Source organism: Gymnoscopelus microlampas (assembly GCF_963454915.1).
Source record: "Gymnoscopelus microlampas genome assembly, chromosome: 20".
Classification (NCBI taxonomy): domain Eukaryota; kingdom Metazoa; phylum Chordata; class Actinopteri; order Myctophiformes; family Myctophidae; genus Gymnoscopelus; species Gymnoscopelus microlampas.
Window position 1 is genome coordinate 17,223,988 of NC_139957.1, and position 21,969 is coordinate 17,245,956.

Sequence of the window (21,969 nt, forward strand, 5' to 3'; positions counted from 1 at the left end):
CCATTGTGGTCCTATGAACTAGATTCCATTTCAGGGGGTCTAGTTCCAGTCCACAAATATTCCACAATCATATGGAATATTTGTGGAATACTGTAATTGTGGAACATTTGTTTGCGCAGCTGTGTATTCACAAGAAGAATAAAGAGATAATAAGGAAATAAGTGTGTATTGAATTGTGATTTGTTTGTAAACCTCTGTGTACTGTATTCCCAGTTTTCAGAAGGTGGCATAACCATTTGATCTTGTTCATTTTCCTGTAGCTTTGTTTGATTAGCTTAGCAGCATGTTAACTACTAACTATGTTAAAGCTACAGGAAAATGAACAGGAAATGGGGATTACAGTTATGCACCGAGCCTAGAAGAAGTGGATTGTTTGATTAGTTTATTGAATATTAAAATTCAAAAGGATAAAAAACACAAGAAAGCCCGTAGGCTTGTTTCAATCGTGGTCCTTTGGGAAAGGGGGCATAGGGAGCTACAATACAATATAATAACATAAAAAACATAAAACAAGGCCAAATAAAACTTACAAATTCAAAAAGGACAAACAAGACTAAACATCAACTAAACAAAAATTAAGATTGGGGTAAAGATGTCTATAATTAGTCTAAATTTGACGTAGAAAAGATGACCACATTTGGACTAGAATAAGCCCTTATGTAGAGGTTTGGACGTTCAGAAGACATCCGACAAAGACGCAATTAAAACTTTCATTCTGCACCCTTCAGGGACCAAAATGGGACGTTCAAAAATGACCTCATTGCACATTGGGAATAAAATAATATACTGTATATGTGAAAACATCTGTTCTATTCCTGTTGTTCCCTGAAGATGAAATGGTCGAGCTCGTTTGCCTGACCCCCAATTGTTATAATTGATCGTTCCTTCCGACCGACCGAGAGGCATACCGGACCGAGGTGGAAGGGCAACACTGCCCTCTAGTGGATACATCCAGTTTGTACATGCACATGTTAACCCAGAGTACAGAAGTCCTGACGTCACTCGTCCATCCCCTGGGTCGTAAAGTCATTTCCCTATGGAGAATAACATTGGGTCATCATAGAATCGTCTCATAAGAATTGTGGTCCAAAAATAAACAAACTGCCTCGGCGATATTGTCAGGGAGGAGCCTCGGCATTGTTTATGATAGTCAGTCACTCATATTTGAAAAAGTCAGTTTCTGGCAAATTTAACTAATTCGGCAGAAGTAACATTAGCGTTTTCTCACCGTCAGTTGATGCTTCATATCCATAAGAGTAAAACCGCCGGGGTCATTTGTTTATGTTTGGAACACAGTTCTTATTTGACGCGATATTAAACACGTCTATGGGAATTCAGAACAGGGGGGAAAAGGTTTTAAAGGTTTTAAAGGTTTACGGTTCTAGAGGTTTTACATCTTCTAAAGCTCTAAGGTATTCTCTAAAATTCAAATGGTAGCCGATATGTCCTAAGTAGGCCGAACGTTGTAGAGTTGGAACGGAGTTTGTAGCTAAAAGTATGAAGGACTAGTTAGGGGTCAAAAAACGAATACGTAGTGACAATAACGTCAGTGTGCTCGCTAAGTATATACTGTTAGGCACATACGTGAAATGTGGCCTCTGCACTTTAACAACTAACAGCCTCAAATCACTCTAAGATTGCCACATTGTTGACCTGACCTGGAATCGTACCCAGCACATCCAGGACCTCTGGTTCACCAGGCAGGCCCACTAACCACTCAGCTATAGCACTCTGATTAACATCATGTCAGAAAATGAAATGAAACAGAGGTCTGACTATACTGAGTCAGAGTCAAGCTTTACAAAATGTAAGTTGTGTAAAAAAAAGTCTCACTATACTAAGTTGTTATTTGTTTGTTTAAGTCAGGCTATACTCTACTCAGAGTCATAAGTTTACAAAATGTACTAAAGTACAGTGAACGTCTGTGCGGTTTGTCTTCATCACTGAAAATAACGTACATGTAAACAGATATAAAACTGCTGTCATGTGCAGTTGGGGTGAAGAAACACAACCATTTCACTCCTAATAGTACCTATTTGATTTGACATCCTGACTTGCTGCTGTGGCTGAGGCTTGAACCTGTTACCTGCGGCTCACTAGTCAGTGACTCTATCCATTCACCTACAGCTGTTTCCTTGTAATCTGTGGTTCTAAAACGTTTTGTTGTCAACCCCCCAAATTGACATGTATTTGGGCAGTGGACCCCAATGTGAAAAGATGTAGTGTCAGGGCCCCCCATGAAAAAGATTTATATTTATGCTGTAACACATTTTAAAGTTATTTGTCTTGTTTGTTGTTCAAGTCAAAGCACCAGGAAGGCTGTACTTGAGAGCCATCTGTTAGCTCAATGGGTTGAGACACAGTATTCATGATCCAGAGGCCATGAGTTCAAATCCCATTGATGTCTTTCCTATGAGTCTTTCCTTTGCAGACTGGCTTCCAGAAGATCAAGTGAAAACCATCAGGAAGGCTGTATTTGTCATCCAACTCTTAGCTCAATGGGTTGAGACGCAGTATACATGATCCAGAGGCCATGAGTTCAAATCCCACTGGTGTCTTTACTGTGATGCTTTCCTTTGCAGACTAACTTCTAGAAAAACAAGTTAAAAGCACCAGGAGACCTGTAACTCTCAGCCAACAGCATAGCTCAACTGGTAGAGCGTCTGTCCAATAACATGACTTGACTTCACTTGAGTGGGTTCGATTCCCGCTCGAGTGAAGTTTCCCCGGTATCTTTGGGCAACGGATAAATTGACTGATATCCTTAGTGATGCTTCCCTTTGCAGACTAACTTCCAGAAAACAAGTTAAAAGCACCAAGAAACCTGTAACTCTCAGTCGACAGCATAGCTCAACTGGTAGAGCGTCTGTCCAATAACATGACACTTCACTTGAGTGGGTTCAATTCCCAGTCGAGTCAAGTGTCCCCGGTAACTTGGGGCAACGGATAAATTGACTGATATCCGTAGAATAACTTGTATGAGTGTGCTGGTTCAAATCCAGTTCAACCCAGGACCGAGCGGTCCTGGGTTCGATTCCCACTAACGTCAAGTCCCCGGTAAATTGGGGCAGCGGATAAATTGACTGATATCCGTAGAATAACTTGTAGGAGTGTCCTGGTTCAAATCCAGTCACCACCTTAGTAACTGAGACCGAATCTGGCCAATTCGGTCTCAGTTACTGAGATAGATAGAGGGTGTGTAGAGTGGGCGGAGTAGAGTAGGGGTAGAGTAAAGAGGGAATGTAGTGGGAGGAGTAGGACTAGGGGGAGGATTAGGAGTAGGACTAGGGGGAGGAGTAGAACTAGGGGGAAGAGTAGGACTAGGAGTAGAACTAGAGTAGGGGGCCAGAGTAGGAGTAGGGGGAGGAGTAGGGCCAGAGTAGGAGAAGGGGTAGGGCCCAGAGTAGGGGGAGGAGTAGGGCCAGAGTAGGAGAAGGGGGAGGGCCCAGAATAGGGGGAGGAGTAGGGCCCAGAATAGGGGGAGGAGTAGGAGAAGGGGGAGGGCCCAGAATAGGGGGAGGAGTAGGGCCAGAGTAGGAGAAGGGGGAGGGCCCAGAATAGGGGGAGGAGTAGGGCCCGAGTAGGAGAAGGGGGAGGGCCCAGAATAGGGGGAGGAGTAGGGCCAGAGTAGGAGAAGGGGGAGGAGTAGGGGGAGGGCCCAGAATAGGGGGAGGAGTAGGGGAGGAGTAGGGGGAGGGCCCAGAATAGGGGGAGGAGTAGGGCCAGAGTAGGGGGAGGGCCCAGAATAGGGGGAGGAGTAGGTGGGTGGAGTAGGGAGCCAGGAGAGGGATATGGTTTTGGTTTCTGTATGGAGGTGAAATTTTATTAGAGATTTGCAATATCGCGTGTGTGGAGATTTGCAATAAGAGGACAACTAGAGGGAAATAGGAATGTTGGCCTTAACTACTGTTGGCCTATTCTGGGCCCGGGCCCTCCCCCTACTCTGGCCCTACTCCTCCCCCTATTCTGGGCCCCCCCCCTTCTCCTACTCCTCCCCCTATTCTGGGCCCTACTCCTCCCCCTATTCTGGGCCCTCCCCCTACTCCTCCCCCTTCTCCTACTCTGGCCCTACTCCTCCCCCTATTCTGGGCCCTCCCCCTTCTCCTACTCGGGCCCTACTCCTCCCCCTATTCTGGGCCCTCCCCCTTCTCCTACTCTGGCCCTACTCCTCCCCCTATTCTGGGCCCTCCCCCTATTCTGGGCCCTACTCCTCCCCCTATTCTGGGCCCTCCCCCTTCTCCTACTCTGGCCCTACTCCTCCCCCTACTCTGGGCCCTACCCCTTCTCCTACTCTGGCCCTACTCCTCCCCCTACTCCTACTCTGGCCCCCTACTCTAGTTCTACTCCTAGTCCTACTCTTCCCCCTAGTTCTACTCCTCCCCCTAGTCCTACTCCTAATCCTCCCCCTAGTCCTACTCCTCCCACTACATTCCCTCTTTACTCTACCCCTACTCTACTCCGCCCACTCTACACACCCTCTATCTATCTCAGTAACTGAGACCGAATTGGCCAGATTCGGTCTCAGTTACTAAGGTGGTGACTGGATTTGAACCAGGACACTCCTACAAGTTATTCTACGGATATCAGTCAATTTATCCGCTGCCCCAATTTACCGGGGACTTGACGTTAGTGGGAATCGAACCCAGGACCGCTCGGTCCTGGGTTGAACTGGATTTGAACCAGCACACTCATACAAGTTATTCTACGGATATCAGTCAATTTATCCGTTGCCCCAAGTTACCGGGGACACTTGACTCGACTGGGAATTGAACCCACTCAAGTGAAGTGTCATGTTATTGGACAGACGCTCTACCAGTTGAGCTATGCTGTCGACTGAGAGTTACAGGTTTCTTGGTGCTTTTAACTTGTTTTCTGGAAGTTAGTCTGCAAAGGGAAGCATCACTAAGGATATCAGTCAATTTATCCGTTGCCCAAAGATACCGGGGAAACTTCACTCGAGCGGGAATCGAACCCACTCAAGTGAAGTCAAGTCATGTTATTGGACAGACGCTCTACCAGTTGAGCTATGCTGTTGGCTGAGAGTTACAGGTCTCCTGGTGCTTTTAACTTGTTTTTCTAGAAGTTAGTCTGCAAAGGAAAGCATCACAGTAAAGACACCAGTGGGATTTGAACTCATGGCCTCTGGATCATGTATACTGCGTCTCAACCCATTGAGCTAAGAGTTGGATGACAAATACAGCCTTCCTGATGGTTTTCACTTGATCTTCTGGAAGCCAGTCTGCAAAGGAAAGACTCATAGGAAAGACATCAATGGGATTTGAACTCATGGCCTCTGGATCATGAATACTGTGTCTCAACCCATTGAGCTAACAGATGGCTCTCAAGTACAGCCTTCCTGGTGCTTTGACTTGAACAACAAACAAGACAAATAACTTTAAAATGTGTTACAGCATAAATATAAATCTTTTTCATGGGGGGCCCTGACACTACATCTTTTCACATTGGGGTCCACTGCCCAAATACATGTCAATTTGGGGGGTTGACAACAAAACGTTTTAGAACCACAGATTACAAGGAAACAGCTGTAGGTGAATGGATAGAGTCACTGACTAGTGAGCCGCAGGTAACAGGTTCAAGCCTCAGCCACAGCAGCAAGTCAGGATGTCAAATCAAATAGGTACTATTAGGAGTGAAATGGTTGTGTTTCTTCACCCCAACTGCACATGACAGCAGTTTTATATCTGTTTACATGTACGTTATTTTCAGTGATGAAGACAAACCGCACAGACGTTCACTGTACTTTAGTACATTTTGTAAACTTATGACTCTGAGTAGAGTATAGCCTGACTTAAACAAACAAATAACAACTTAGTATAGTGAGACTTTTTTTTACACAACTTACATTTTGTAAAGCTTGACTCTGACTCAGTATAGTCAGACCTCTGTTTCATTTCATTTTCTGACATGATGTTAATCAGAGTGCTATAGCTGAGTGGTTAGTGGGCCTGCCTGGTGAACCAGAGGTCCTGGATGTGCTGGGTACGATTCCAGGTCAGGTCAACAATGTGGCAATCTTAGAGTGATTTGAGGCTGTTAGTTGTTAAAGTGCAGAGGCCACATTTCACGTATGTGCCTAACAGTATATACTTAGCGAGCACACTGACGTTATTGTCACTACGTATTCGTTTTTTGACCCCTAACTAGTCCTTCATACTTTTAGCTACAAACTCCGTTCCAACTCTACAACGTTCGGCCTACTTAGGACATATCGGCTACCATTTGAATTTTAGAGAATACCTTAGAGCTTTAGAAGATGTAAAACCTCTAGAACCGTAAACCTTTAAAACCTTTTCCCCCCTGTTCTGAATTCCCATAGACGTGTTTAATATCGCGTCAAATAAGAACTGTGTTCCAAACATAAACAAATGACCCCGGCGGTTTTACTCTTATGGATATGAAGCATCAACTGACGGTGAGAAAACGCTAATGTTACTTCTGCCGAATTAGTTAAATTTGCCAGAAACTGACTTTTTCAAATATGAGTGACTGACTATCATAAACAATGCCGAGGCTCCTCCCTGACAATATCGCCGAGGCAGTTTGTTTATTTTTGGACCACAATTCTTATGAGACGATTCTATGATGACCCAATGTTATTCTCCATAGGGAAATGACTTTACGACCCAGGGGATGGACGAGTGACGTCAGGACTTCTGTACTCTGGGTTAACATGTGCATGTACAAACTGGATGTATCCACTAGAGGGCAGTGTTGCCCTTCCACCTCGGTCCGGTATGCCTCTCGGTCGGTCGGAAGGAACGATCAATTATAACAATTGGGGGTCAGGCAAACGAGCTCGACCATTTCATCTTCAGGGAACAACAGGAATAGAACAGATGTTTTCACATATACAGTATATTATTTTATTCCCAATGTGCAATGAGGTCATTTTTGAACGTCCCATTTTGGTCCCTGAAGGGTGCAGAATGAAAGTTTTAATTGCGTCTTTGTCGGATGTCTTCTGAACGTCCAAACCTCTACATAAGGGCTTATTCTAGTCCAAATGTGGTCATCTTTTCTACGTCAAATTTAGACTAATTATAGACATCTTTACCCCAATCTTAATTTTTGTTTAGTTGATGTTTAGTCTTCTGTTTGTCCTTTTTGAATTTGTAAGTTTTATTTGGCCTTGTTTTATGTTTTTTATGTTATTATATTGTATTGTATTGTAGCTCCCTATGTCCCCTTTCCCAAAGGACCACGATTGAAACAAGCCTACGGGCTTTCTTGTGTTTTTTATCCTTTTGAATTTTAATATTCAATAAACTAATCAAACAATCCACTTCTTCTAGGCTCGGTGCATAACTGTAATCCCCATTTCCTGTTCATTTTCCTGTAGCTTTAACATAGTTAGTAGTTAACATGCTGCTAAGCTAATCAAACAAAGCTACAGGAAAATGAACAAGATCAAATGGTTATGCCACCTTCTGAAAACTGGGAATACAGTACACAGAGGTTTACAAACAAATCACAATTCAATACACACTTATTTCCTTATTATCTCTTTATTCTTCTTGTGAATACACAGCTGCGCAAACAAATGTTCCACAATTACAGTATTCCACAAATATTCCATATGATTGTGGAATATTTGTGGACTGGAACTAGACCCCCTGAAATGGAATCTAGTTCATAGGACCACAATGGAAACAAGTCCCCAGGACTTGTGTTATCCTTTTAGCCTTAACGTACCTCATGACGTTTACCTATCTGACTAATTAAGTATTCAAACAAACAGCAGATCAAGCCAGCTTTGAATTATTTTTGACAGAACAGAAGCGGGACAGCCACTTAACACAAAGCACACACAAAGCAGTCACCAGGGCTGATTAAGCTTGATCCAGAACAGAGCAGTTAACTTCTCTTTTTTTTTTTTACACGTCAGAATCAGAATCAGGTTTATTGTCACATCACAGGTTTACAAGGTACAAAAGTGGGTGAAATTCGTTTTTGTACATCGTTCCCAGCGCAACGTTAATTTCCATAGAAAGAAGAGGGGGGGAAGAAGAAGAGGGGTGGGGGGCAAGTGGGAAGGAGATCAAACAAGAGAACAGCAGAAGGCCAAACAAGTTATCTACATATTTACAAAGTACCTGAGATAATAAAAACTAAGGTGCCTGAGCATAGCAGCAATGTACGTATACTGTGCATGATATACTTATGACGTTAAGGTGCTTAGAGAAAAAGAGTACAATAAAATTCGCAATTCGCGGCACTAAACCAACTGCCCCGTCCATAGGAGGGTTTTCTGTGTACAGTGGGGTCCTCATGTCTTTGTCTTGTGATATGTTGTTTCTGTTGTCATGTTGTTATGTTGTTTTGTTGTGAACAGACCTTGTGAAGACAATTTTCCCCTTGGGGACAATAAACATTATTATTATTATTATTATTAAAAAAAAGACAAAAAAGTCAGTGCGTTATACATGGGATTAAGGTGCAAAAGGTCAGTGCGTGTCCACCTAGGGTGGACTGACCCTGGTATAATCCGCAAGTAGCTCCATGAGGGAGAGCAACAAAAAAGTCATTTGTACCTGGTGTAGTCCACAGGTATGTCCGAGGGGGGCTAAGTCCAAGTCCACGTCACTAGTCGAATGAAAATAAAATAATAATAAAACATAATAGCACAGCTTACTTTGCAGGGACACCCTTTTTGCTTGGGCCGGTTCCACAACAACTGAAACATATTAAACAAGTGCTGTACTGAATAGCCAGTGAGCTACCAGGGTAAGGTCCAACCAGAGCTACTTCGTTGAACAGAACACAAGTTCAAATTACACAACACTGTACAATACTGTGACACTAAGATCCCCCACAATGGACAGTGAAAGTTCAAGTTAAATCAGTCCTGAGTGCCTGCTGTGTGTCCTCCCCTTCTCGCTGGAGCATGCTTGAGGTGGTCTGCGGCATGCTGCCTTATGAGGTCCTCTGTGGCTTCTGGGTCGAATTTCATGACTGCATCTGCATAGTAGAAAAAGGCAATAAAAAATGTGCAAAGGCAACATGCTGTCCTAGTCCCTATCTGACATAATACACAGCTCGATTGAACTCCTGCCATCTGGTAGGAGGTTCAAGAGCTCAGGGGGAAGCACCAGCAGGTCATCCAACAGCTGCCCCAAACCATCAGAACCCTGAACCATGTATTGCCCCCAAAACCAACATCTTGAAAGATGGATTGCACTTTGAATGCATCAGCACTTTTTACCAATGTTGTCTGCTCTTTACTTTTTAATGTTTGCCTCTTTTTAATGTGCATCATGAGTTGAGGAGAATGGCATTTTGCTCCCCTGTTTGCCTAGTGTGTGTTGTGGAAGTGACAATAAAACTGATTGCGAGTCTCCATATTGACATGCAAAAATGCTTGTACATCCACAACTAGTTTAATACAAAGCCATCTCCCTTCTACACCTAACCACCAGTTATTTAAAATGTTATGACGGTAACGGTAGACAGTTGGCATTGTATTTTTTTTATGTCAACCGGAAAGGACATGTTTTACCCAATTACATTTTGATTTGTCCTTGGTCAACATGAAATATGGGCTTACCTTGTATTGCGCTGAAAGCCGCAGTCTTCTCTTTTTCCCCCTTCATGTTCAACTGTGCCATCAGACTGTTACTGAAGAGCCTTAAGAAAAACAAATTACATTTGATAATGTAGTAGGATTTATTGTAAAACATGGTATAAACCCTTTATACTACTAATTTTCACTTAATGTTCAACCATTATGTCATTGACATGACATAACAGAGGATTCAGGTGTTAAGCTAAAAAAAAAAAAGGCAAATTAATGGAAACATGCAGTCAGGCGCTCATCTAGAAGAATTAACCAAATAAGTGTTCACACATTGAAAACCACAGCGCACCCAAACATCACACAGGGGTTAATTCATAGTGTATGTTGAAACATACCTGTCAAGAACTTTGTGGACACAGTCCTTAACGTCCTTCCCTCTATAACGGGAAAGTTGCAGCACCTGTTGGAATAAGTCCATGAAAACTTTCACTGACATATCCCAGAGGAACGTAAAAAGTGTGCGAGTGCATCTTATGCTGTTCATTACTTCCAGACTCTTGAAAAGCCTACCAGGGTATTAAAAGCTTGGACATCACTGAGGAGTTGCTCCTCTCTCTGGAAGTCCTCCATTCTCTCAACATGACTGGCCGCTGAAGAGGCAGGTTCTTTAGTGAATATTGATATGGTCAGGACTTTCTTCTGGTATACTGAAAAATAAGTAAGTGTACACAGAGACATGTTATAGACACCACCCTACAATGATACAAAACACTGATATAATTGAAGAGCAGTTTTTGTGTCCCGATAGGAGAGGAGACAGAGAGAACAGTAAAGGAAGAAAGGAGAGAATGGGCAGAAGAGAGAAGGGTTGCAAATTAAGTGTCCCCCAGTTTGTTGGGGGTCTTCATTGAAATAGCTCAGAACTTACCTTGTGCTGGCAATGGGAATGCCCATGTTGGCCTCTCAGTCACTGCATAGCACCTGTAATAAGAACAAAAGTACATTTTAGAAATTACAAAGTGATATTTTTGCATTAAAACTTTCCAAGACAGATGACTATACATTAGATGAGAAATAATAAATATGTCATATTGTAACAATTAGGGGTGCACGATACTACTTGCTGAATTGTAAAGGTTTTGATTACTTGGGGCCTTTGGACAACTCACCATGCCTGACCGTGTCCCTGGATCTGTCATGTCTGGACCTGACCGTGTTCCTCGACCCATCACTGCGGTGGGACCTGTCATCATGTCTGGACCTGACAGAGTGCCTCCGAGCTGTTGCTGTACCTGGAGTCGTGGCTGGTCCTGATGCTGTGCCGGTATCCGACACTGTGTCTGGAGCCATCACTGTGCCTGATGGCTGGAGCCATCACTAAAGACTTAATACTTGGACATAATACTACTACAACACCATGTCACACTGAAAAAGACTACCCCTACTGGTTGGTCTTAGATGTTGACAATCACACATCTCCTCTGATACACATAGTTCAACATATTGAGCCTGTAACTACTTACTCATTGCTTGTGAATTAGGTATGGTAATGATTTCTTTAGTATGCACAACATGTAACACCTTGTACTGACTGTACTTAAAATGTGTTGGTGCAATGGAGAAAGTGAATACTCACGGGGTGTGGACATTTCTCTGCTCCGAGGTGCTACACTTGCATGTCGGGAGCCTGGAAAAGACAAAGAATGTTCTTAGATACCAAATACAAAAGGTGACTGCTTAAATGTGATTCATACTCACTGTGTGTAGACATCTCCCTGTGCCAAGACCCCTCAGCATGCTCCAACTCGACAGACATGGTGTCCACCACGACATCCACCAGGCCATCCAGGGCTTGATTTTCAGAGTCTGAAACATAACAATCAGCTTGTAACTGATTTCATGTTGTGTGTACCCAATACATCATTATCATATTTCATAAATTGACATCAATACTCAACAAGCATTGAGTAACACATTGTTGTCCTGGCTGGACTGCAACTTCCTTGGTGCGATAGGAAAGGAGGGCACCTATACGGCTGCAATATAAAGTAAAAATAAACATATCCATATCTAAAATAGACAGCCTTATTAAAGCATTTGATTGTCATTTTTGACAATGGACTTATAAATTGATTATAGAAGAAAGTTACCCATAATGGTCCAAAACGTCATATAAAACATGAATGGTCTACAATGTGAGGCCCAGTTTCTGTTAACACATTTCATATTTAGAAGTTACTTGAGAAACATATGAACTCTACATCAGTCATCATCTTGTCTTTTAACAGGTTTCCTCTTCCCTTATCACCACATCCACATCCTCCTCTTCCTCCTCTGCTTGGCTGGTCAGGTTGTAGTTAGTCACATTCACAAGCTTTAACTAGAAGTTATACAATTCAACTGTAAACATTGATTCAACTATTTGTACTTGAATTATTGAGTAAATGATCCAAAAACCTGCCTGAAGTCATCTTTATCTTGACTAACTGGGACGTCAGCCAGTCCTCCTGGGGGTCCTTTCTCATCTTGTAAGTTGTGTTTGTTTGGCATTTGGCCATCTAATGGTTCCCTTACCCCTGTCGATCCAATTATTAGGAATTGTACCCTCTGTCTCCTTTCCATCCTCCAACCACACATCCCTGGCATACATGACCTGAAAAAGACAGCACAAACATGTTAGTGCAATATCAGAAAATAAATTATGTGAACCATAGTCAATAAATCACCGGGCAAGAGGTCATGTTAGTAGAGGGCAAAGAACTAGAGGCGGCCGGATTGAAAATGCTACGATTCTCATTAGAAGCAACATGGAGGGATGAGAACAGAAATGACTACATTTGAGTATAAGCACAGGTTAGAAGGTTAGACGATAAAGCAAGAGAGGTGGATAAAGCGAGAGGTGAGGTAGAGATGGTTTATCTGAGGCGGAGGGAGAAGGATGCTGAAACGCAAGACAAATAGCAAATTTAGGGTGTGCTGAGAGAGACAAGCAGGTGATGATCGAGGAAGGTGCAGCCATGATGGGAACTAGCTGAAAGAAAAAGAAAATGTAACCTTTAATATTGCTGTTCCAGACCATGGCGAAAGGGTATGAGGACATAACCACCAACGTTTCTTGTGGGAGGCAAGCCACCTTGCGGAACAGATCTGTTTCACGCAGTAGTCCATCTTTCATCCTACCCTGACTTGGCTTCCATTTCCTTGCTTGTTCTTTCACTGAAGTCCGGATTGTTTTTCTGGATATATGATATGATTGACAGCCGCAGCAGTGCAGCCAGTCTCATCCCTGACATTGTTGTCTCCTATCAAGGGACCATAGATGACCCACCCCAATAGGGTCCTCACAGCATATGGTCGATCTGCCTGGCTGTTAACCACCTCCAAAAAGGTTCCAATAACTTTGAAGCATTTCTGCCAATCAGTAGGTCAACACCAGAGTCTATTTCTTGCAGTTTGATATGTTTCAAATAAGGCCATGGTGACAAGCCCTGTTGTTTTTGGAATATTGTGTTGTGAGACAGGCATGGTTTTATGAGTGAACACATTAGGGAGTTGTATGAAATCATTTTTGTCCAACTTGGCTATTTCCAAACCTGAGATATGGTGACTGGTCTCAGGCTTCACTTGGTTCATTGTGCGGAGAAGAATATTTGTTTTTTGTCCGGTAATGTTTAGCCTTCTCATTAAGTTTTCAGTGCAGAATGTGGATGTGCTTCCATGGTCCAAAAATGCATATGTTTGCAACACTGTCTCCCTGTGGCTCTTCACTTGAACGGGTACTATGGAGAAGATGGAGGTTTCATCACCGGCCCCAATATGACCACATGTGTGAGGTGAGACGACAGCATTGTTTCCTATTGGTTTCTTTTCCGTTTCTTCCAGGGTTGAGCTCTAGGGGGTACGGGCGGGTACGGCGTACCCTTAGTTATGAGACTGTGGGGGCTGGGGGCTCGCGCGTGCTCAACATGCACTCACCGTCAGCGGCGGTCGTTAACACCTTAAAGTTTAAACAATAGCCTCTGAAGGTTAGCGCCGTCAGTGTCTACCTGGCTGCTTTGCATAACATTAGGCTACTGGAGAAAAGCCATGTACTTGAATTGAATGTGCACTGCAGAGTGTGAAGGGGATTGCTTAGCAGAGCACCCAGTTCTCTGAGACAAGACAAAGACAAGTTGTCTGATTATTTTAACTGCTTATCTGTGGGTGAGTCTATGTAAAGGGCTTTTATATAAAACTAAAAGGAAAATAAAATAATTGATTAATTGAAACAAAAATAAAAACAACAAATTAACAATGCAACAAAATAATAAGAAATATAAATACATTAATAATCACATGTTGAATACAGTATTAGTAAGTGGCTATGTGCACATGCCTGCGCACGTGACGTCATAAAATACAGTACCCTTAGTTCAAAAATCCACAGCTCACCACTGGTTTCTTCAATGTGGAGTATATCAGGATGGTTTTGTTCACACGTATCACAGGTTAAACGACTTGTGCAGTCTCTGCTTAAGTGTCCTCTTTTCAAACAGCCAAAAACAGACTCCCTTTTCCTTTAAGTAGTCCATCTTCTCTCTGTGTCTTCTCTATTTCATCTGTGGACACCGCTCCAATGTGTGACCACTTTTATTGCAGAAAAGACAATCATTATGATAGCTGATGAATACACTTCTTTCCACTCCATTTGACTGCACTGCCGTTTCTATGGGTGTTACTGTTGTGGCAAAACTGCTTCTTGGAATGTCTCTTGTGTCTCTTGGTTTGATGATGGTTGAGGTTTTGACAGTTGTAGTTTGCTTAGCATCTTGTATGTTTCCAAACAGTGGGTCAGACAGTATTTTTTACCTGTCTCTCTATGAATTGTACAAGGTCAGAAAGCTTAGCACGATGTCCATGCCTCTCCTGTAGCTTGCATGCCTTGTTCCTCCAGGTTTATCCGAGCTTGTATGGATGGCCTTTTGTATATTGTTCAAAGTAATGTAAGCAGTCACTGTAATCGTCAGTCTTTTTCTCCACTCCTCTCTCAAATGCCCTGATAAACATTTCATATTGCAATGGGTCACCATCATAAACTGGAATGTCTCTTGGTGGTAAAGTGGAATACAGATTTTGCTTAACCAGTAAAGCAGTTTTTTCATTCTGTCTTTGTAGCACATTACAAATATCACCTGCAGGGGGTGTAGTGTGAGTGACATGACCTTGAACATTCTTTTTCCCATGAAGCTGTACATTTTCAGTTTGCACATTTTGGTTCATTATATTTTCGGTTTGAACATTTTGCCTGGGGAGAGAGTATTGCATTAGAGGAGTCATGTAATGAGCTTTGGCAGATTTTTCATGAAGTGGTTGTTTTGGTCTCACAACCTGTGGCTGGGAGGGAGGCTTTGTGGTTTCCATTGTTTCCTTTTTAGGTAGGTAGGTATGTATTTGCATTTGGGTTGAATGGGGTTGTTTCCTTTGGAGCAGCAGCTCCTTTCTTTGAGTTTGTCCCACTTGACACTCTTGATGAGTTCCTTGGCCCATGGTTTCCAGTACATGGGCCTTTGCATTTGCTGCTTCCAGCTGAGTCTCCATTTCCAGTTGCTCCTTTTGCATTCTGAGTTGTTCCTGTTATGCTTCAATTTCATATTTTTGTGTAAGCCAGCCACCTGTTCCATGAGAGCAGCCTTTTCAGCCTGAGCTATGATGAGCAGATGAAGTTGAAGATAATTTTGATGGAGTGGATTTGTGTGTGGATTTTGATACATTTGATATACTGTCATGGGGTCCAATGTCATCAGAATGTACAGCACTCCACATTTCACTTTCAGCAGTGACCGGTGTTTGTGGCTCCTTTTCAACAGTGACATGTATTGGTAGTTCCTTCTGAATAATGACATGCATTTTCTGTTTCACCTCTGATAGCCACAGGTGTACATCCTGTACAAAACCTTCCAGAATATACATTTTTGGTTGAAACCATGAATTTTGCCTTGCAATTTCCTCCTCAGGTAATGGCAAAACCACCAATGATGAATGACTTTCCCTTGCTTCATCACACAGTTTGATTAATCTGAAGGTCACTGCAAATCAACAGCGAGACAAAATTAAACATATTACAAACATAAACAAACAGATAATACATATATTACAATATATTAAAAGCAGAAGTGATACTTAGGCGTCTTCCTTCTTGCGTGTATCATCATCAGATGTCCAGCTCAATGACGTGCAGCCACTCCCTCGTCTCAGGTCCCACATGGTCTGTACAGGACACAGAGGTGATTATGTGATAGGCAGTCTGCATAAGCATGCTGTGCAGTCTGTCAGGCCCAAACTGTAGGAGTAGTAGCGCAGCAAAATAAACTTTATCTTGAAAGAAAGAATAAGAAAGTCGGAAGATTACTATAGTCTAAAAACATAAACAAACAGATAATACATATATTAAAAACAGAAGTGATACTCAGGCATCTTCCTTCTTTCGTGTGTCATCATCAGATGTCCAGCTCAATGACGTGCAGCCACGCCCTCGTCTCAGGTCCCACATCAAAGAGACCGGCCTCCGATGGTGGCCTGTACAGGACACAGAGGTGATTATGTGATAGGCAGTCTGCATAAGCATACTGTGCAGTCTGTCAGGCCCAAACTGTGGGAGTAGTAGCGCGGCAAAATAAACTTTATCTTGAAAGAAAGAAGAAGAAACCCGGAAGATCTATAGTCTACTATAGTCAACACTAAATCGCGCACACATACACACTTTGGTAGGGGTTTGGATTGTGTCGTTACCTTGCCATGATGCAACTCGAAAGGTCACTGAAAATCAACAGAGAGACAAAATGAAACATATATTAAAAACATAAACAAACAGATAATACATATATTACAATATATTAAAAACTGAAGTGATACTCAGGCGTTTTCCTTCTTTCGTGTGTCATCATCAGATGTCCAGCTCAATGACGTGCAGCCACGCCCTCGTCTCAGGTCCCACATCAAAGAGACCGGCCTCCGATGGTGGCCTGTACAGGACACAGAGGTGATTATGTGATAGGCAGTCTGCATAAGCATACTGTGCAGTCTGTCAGGCCCAAACTGTGGGAGTAGTAGCGTGGCAAAATAAACTTTATCTTGAAAGAAAGAAGAAGAAACCCGGAAGATCTATAGTCTACTATAGTCAACACTAAATCGCGCACACATACACACTTTGGTAGGGGTTTGGATTGTGTCGTTACCTTGCCATGATGTAACTCGAAAGGTCACTGAAAATCAACAGAGAGACAAAATGAAACATATATTAAAAACATAAACAAACAGATAATACATATATTACAATATATTAAAAACTGAAGTGATACTCAGGCGTTTTCCTTCTTTCGTGTGTCATCATCAGATGTCCAGCTCAATGACGTGCAGCCACGCCCTCGTCTCAGGTCCCACATCAAAGAGACCGGCCTCCGATGGTGGCCTGTACAGGACACAGAGGTGATGATGTGATAGGCAGTCTGCATAAGCATACTGTGCAGTCTGTCAGGCCCAAACTGTGGGAGTAGTAGCGCGGCAAAATAAACTTTATCTTGAAAGAAAGAAGAAGAAACCCGGAAGATCTATAGTCTACTATAGTCAACACTAAATCGCGCACACATACACACTTTGGTAGGGGTTTGGATTGTGTCGTTACCTTGCCATGATGTAACTCGAAAGGTCACTGAAAATCAACAGAGAGACAAAATGAAACATATATTAAAAACATAAACAAACAGATAATACATATATTACAATATATTAAAAACTGAAGTGATACTCAGGCGTTTTCCTTCTTTCGTGTGTCATCATCAGATGTCCAGCTCAATGACGTGCAGCCACGCCCTCGTCTCAGGTCCCACATCAAAGAGACCGGCCTCCGATGGTGGCCTGTACAGGACACAGAGGTGATTATGTGATAGGCAGTCTGCATAAGCATACTGCAGTCTGTCAGGCCCAAACTGTGGGAGGAATAGCGCGTCAAAATAAAGTTTATCTAGAAAAAAATAATAAAGTCGGAAGATTTTATTATTTCCGGACCACACAACAGCTAGGCACTCCAGTTCGCTGGTTGAGTAATTCTCTCCGCTTTGTTTAGGCTTCTGCTAGCGAAAGCTAACACCTACAGCAGTGGCTTGAGTCCATTGTAAGTTGCCATGTAAGTTGTACTTCACTTCACTCTGACCCACTGGTGTTTTCTGCTCTCCATCGGCCAAGTATATGGGACCCTTAGTCCAAGGAGTCATGTCACCTTTTCCCCTTTCCTTCATTGCTGTCCATAGGCCCCGATTAAGCAGTGTGAAGGAGGAGCCAGTGTCCACAATCGCTCTCCCTTTCCAATGTCCTATCGCTACGGGCACCATCAATTGGAGTGATGGCTGCTTTGAGGTTTGTTTAAGTGGGTGAGATGCGGAAAGCTTCAGGGAAAATAATTGCACAGAAGTTACCGTGTTGGCACCAGCCTGGGGACCTTGTCCTGAAAAAGACTGATATCCCTTACTTTTCTTTCCATCATCCGCAAGGGGACGTGTAGCAGGAGCATGTGTGCCCTTGCAACGCCAACAGAACGGTGCTGGAGCTTTGGAAGAAGTGGTTGTATTCACAGTGACTTTGACTTTTACAGCATTATTACGGGGCCAGAGCTCTGCTCTGGACACGTATTGTTATTCGCATTATTCTGTCACTTCTTCTTCTTCTTCTTCTTCTTCTTCTTCTTCTGCCACTTTTCGCAGTTCTGGCTGAACCGTGCAGTCGGTTTTTACGAAACTCGGCCATATGGTAGATGGTCATGAAAAACGATCAAAAAATAATTCTCACAATCTTTCTTCCAAAGGTGGCGCTATAGCACTCAATTGAAAATGCCAACTTTGACCAGGTACAACTCATGCCCTGTTTGACCTACAGCCATGAAACTTGGATACACATATGCGTCTCCTCATGCTGAACAACTTTCACACTCTGACTTTTGACCTCTGACCTTTAGATCTCCCACCATTTTGAATTATATGAAAAACAGTCATTGGCTCCTAACTTCTGCATTTTTTCACTTATGGAAAATCCGTTGGAAATTTTTGTAGAAAGTGGTCCAAAGTTCAAGTGTGAAACGTTTCGTGCAGATTGCTCAAAAATCCCAGGAGGAGATAGATTTTAACTATTACAGTTTTATGAAAATTATTCATCTGTGCCTAAAACATACATGCAGACTCACATTTCTTTGAAACTTTGCAGAAATGTAGAGGGTCATTCCAAATATCACTGAAACCAATCTTACTCCAATTGGCCAAAAGGGGGCGCTATAGCAATTTTTTGAAAAGGCAGACTTTAAACAGGCATAAGTCATGCCTCGTTTGGCCGAAAGTCGTGAAACTTGCTTACACATGTGCCTTGACTCATGAGGAACACACGTATCGATTTGACCATTAAGCTCCGCCCTTAGATTTTCCGCAATTTTGAGCAGTTTGAAAAATACTTGTTTTTGCCAGTTCTGGCTTAACCGTGCATACGCTTTTTACGAAACGCGGCCATATGGTAGATGCTCATGAAAAACTACCAAGAAATAATTCTCACACTCATTCGTCAAAGGGTGGCGCTATAGCACTCAATTGAAAGTGCCAACTTTGAACAGGTACAACTCATGCCCTGTTTGACCTACAACCATGAAACTTCGATACACACATGCGTCTCTTCATGCCCGACAACTTTCGTGGTCTGACTTTTGACCTCTGACCTTTAGATCGCCCACCATTTTGAATTATATGAAAAACAGTCATTGGCTCCTAACTTCTGCATTTTTTCACTTATGGAAAATCCGTTGGAAATTTTTGTAGGCAGTGGTCCAAAGTTCATGTGTAAAATGTTTCGTGCAGATTGCTCAAAACTCCCAGGAGGAGATAGATTTTAACTATTACAGTTTTATGAAAATTATTCATCTGTGCCTAAAACATTCATGCAGACTCACATTTCTTTGAAACTTGGCAGAAATGTACAGGGTCATTCCAAATATCACTGAAACCAATCTCACTCCAATTGGCCAAAAGGGGGCGCTATAGCAATTTTTTGAAAAGGCAGACTTTAAACAGGCATAAGTCATGCCTCGTTTGGCCGAAAGTCGTGAAACTTGCTTACACATGTGCCTTGACTCATGAGGAACACACGTATCGATTTGACCATTAAGCTCCGCCCTTAGATTGTCCGCAATTTTGAGCAGTTTGAAAAACACTTAAACCCAGGATTTTTCAGCTATTTGTGTGAAACTGTATCATCTGTCTGATCTCCTTTTTCACAGTTACTTGTCTGTTGGGCCAATGGCGTCTCCCTTAAATGAATGCCTCACAATCTCAAGGTCGCCAGTTCAAGCCTCACTTGATGCAGACTTAATTTAAGTTGAATTGCAAACAACATGACTGTATCAATGAATACATGTGCAAATGGTAAAGATAACCTGAAATGCTTATTTGAGAGTACGTTTTTTCAACGTATGACATACTTCATTCTGAAAATAGCTGATCTACAATCTCACAACTTTTCATGGTTTGTGAGCTTGTAGATCGGCTACTTTCACTAGTTTTGGTTCTGAGGAGATGTACAATTTCTTCATTGGTAAATGGTTTGTGAACGAGTGATCTTAGTGTTAGTGAAACAGGGGCTTGGTTCATGAAAGAAGGCAAGAGTTTATGATCTTCAACAGACAATATCAGCCCGGACAAAGCTATAGCACTATAGGTAGTGTTGCAGCCTATTAGTCTGAAGGTTGAGAGTTCGAATCCTGTTAATGGCAGTAGGTTGAGATGTCCAATCAAACCATTATGTTTCCATCTCTCTCTCTCATCAATCTATTGTTTCCATGTCACTCTCTCTCTCTTCAATCTATTCCGTTTCCATGTCTCTCTCTCTCTCTATTCACTGGCCCCGTATTATCGCTGCTTGCAGCTATATTACGAATTGTTTTTCGCTCCCTCTCAATTCAAGGCTAATCTTAGTTCTGGCTGAACCGTGCATACGCTTTTTACGAAACTCGGCCATATGGTAGATGGTCATGAAAAACGATCAAAAAATAATTCTCACAATCTTTCGTCAAAAGGTGGCGCTATAGCACTCAATTGAAAATGCCAACTTTGAACAGGTACAACTCATGCCCTGTATGACCTACAGCCATGAAACTTCGATACACACATGCGTCTCTTCATGCCCGACAACTTTCGTGGTCTGACTTTTGACCTCTGACCTTTAGATCTCCCACCATTTTGAATTATATGAAAAACAGTCATTGGCTCCTAACTTCTGCATTTTTTCACTTATGGAAAATCCGTTGGAAATTTTTGTAGGCAGTGGTCCAAAGTTCAAGTGTTAAACGTTTCGTGCAGATTGCTCAAAAATCCCAGGAGGAGATAGATTTTAACTATTACAGTTTTATGAAAATTATTCATCTGTGCCTAAAACATACATGCAGACTCACATTTCTTTGAAACTTTGCAGAAATGTACAGGGTCATTCCAAATATCACTGAAACCAATCTCACTCCAATTGGCCAAAGGGGGGCGCTATAGCAATTGTTTGAAAATGCAAACTTTAAACAGGCAAAAGTCATGCCTCGTTTGGCCGAAAGTCGTGAAACTTGCTTACACTTGTGCCTTGACTCATGAGGAACACATCTATCGCTTTGACCAGTAAGCTCCGCCCTTAGATTGTTCGCAATTTTGAGCAGTTTGAAAAACACTTAAACCCAGGATTTTTCAGCTATTTGCGTGAAACTGTATCATCTGTTTGATCTCCTTTTTCACAGGTACTTGTCTGTTGGGCCAATGGCGTCTCCCTTAAATGAATGCCTCACAATCTCAAGGTCGCCAGTTCAAGCCTCACTTGATGCAGACTTCATTTAAGTTGAATTGCAAACAACATGACTGTATCAATGAATACATGTGCAAATGGTAAAGATAACCTGAAATGCTTATTTGAGAGTACGTTTTTTTAACGTATGACATAATAGCTGATCTACAATCTCACAACTTTTCATGGTTTGTGAGCTTGTAGATCGGCTACTTTCACTAGTTTTGGTTTTGAGGAGATGTACAATTTCTTCATTGGTAAATGGTTTGTGAACGAGTGATCTTAGTGTTAGCGAAACAGGGGCTTGGTTCATGAAAGAAGGCAAGAGTTTATGATCTTCAACAGACAATATCAGCCTGGACAAAGCTATAGCACTATAGGTAGTGTTGCAGCCTATTAGTCTGAAGGTTGAGAGTTTGAATCCTGTTAATGGCAGTAGGTTGAGATGTCCAATCAAACCATTATGTTTCCATCTCTCTCTCTCTCATCAATCTATTGTTTCCATGTCACTCTCTCTCTCTTCAATCTATTCCGTTTCCATGTCTCTCTCTCTCTCTCTATTCACTGGCCCCGTATTATCGCTGCTTGCAGCTATATTTCTGTCT

At 42.4% G+C, this 21,969-nt stretch overlaps 1 protein-coding gene across 4 annotated transcripts; it reads right to left on the reverse strand.

Annotated features, from left to right (window-relative positions):
* Positions 1 to 8,433: 8,433 nt before the first annotated feature.
* On the reverse strand, positions 8,434 to 11,855 carry LOC311036846 (uncharacterized protein). 4 transcript variants are annotated; one of them, XM_084045858.1, is made up of 8 exons: positions 11,294 to 11,855; positions 11,172 to 11,222; positions 10,705 to 10,900; positions 10,464 to 10,516; positions 10,106 to 10,242; positions 9,931 to 9,995; positions 9,566 to 9,645; positions 8,434 to 8,979 (listed from the first exon to the last, which is right to left on the reverse strand). In XM_084045858.1, the coding sequence occupies exons 5-8, from the start codon at positions 10,163 to 10,165 to the stop codon at positions 8,861 to 8,863; spliced, it is 324 nt and encodes a 107-aa protein (XP_083901984.1). In that variant the 5' UTR covers positions 10,166 to 10,242; positions 10,464 to 10,516; positions 10,705 to 10,900; positions 11,172 to 11,222; positions 11,294 to 11,855; the 3' UTR covers positions 8,434 to 8,860. The 4 variants fall into 4 exon arrangements, with proteins under 4 accessions (XP_083901984.1, XP_083901986.1, XP_083901987.1 ...); XM_084045860.1 differs by having other exon boundaries at positions 11,172 to 11,243; XM_084045861.1 differs by having other exon boundaries at positions 10,705 to 10,912; positions 11,172 to 11,243; positions 11,294 to 11,313.
* Between the last annotated feature and the right edge of the window lie 10,114 nt (positions 11,856 to 21,969).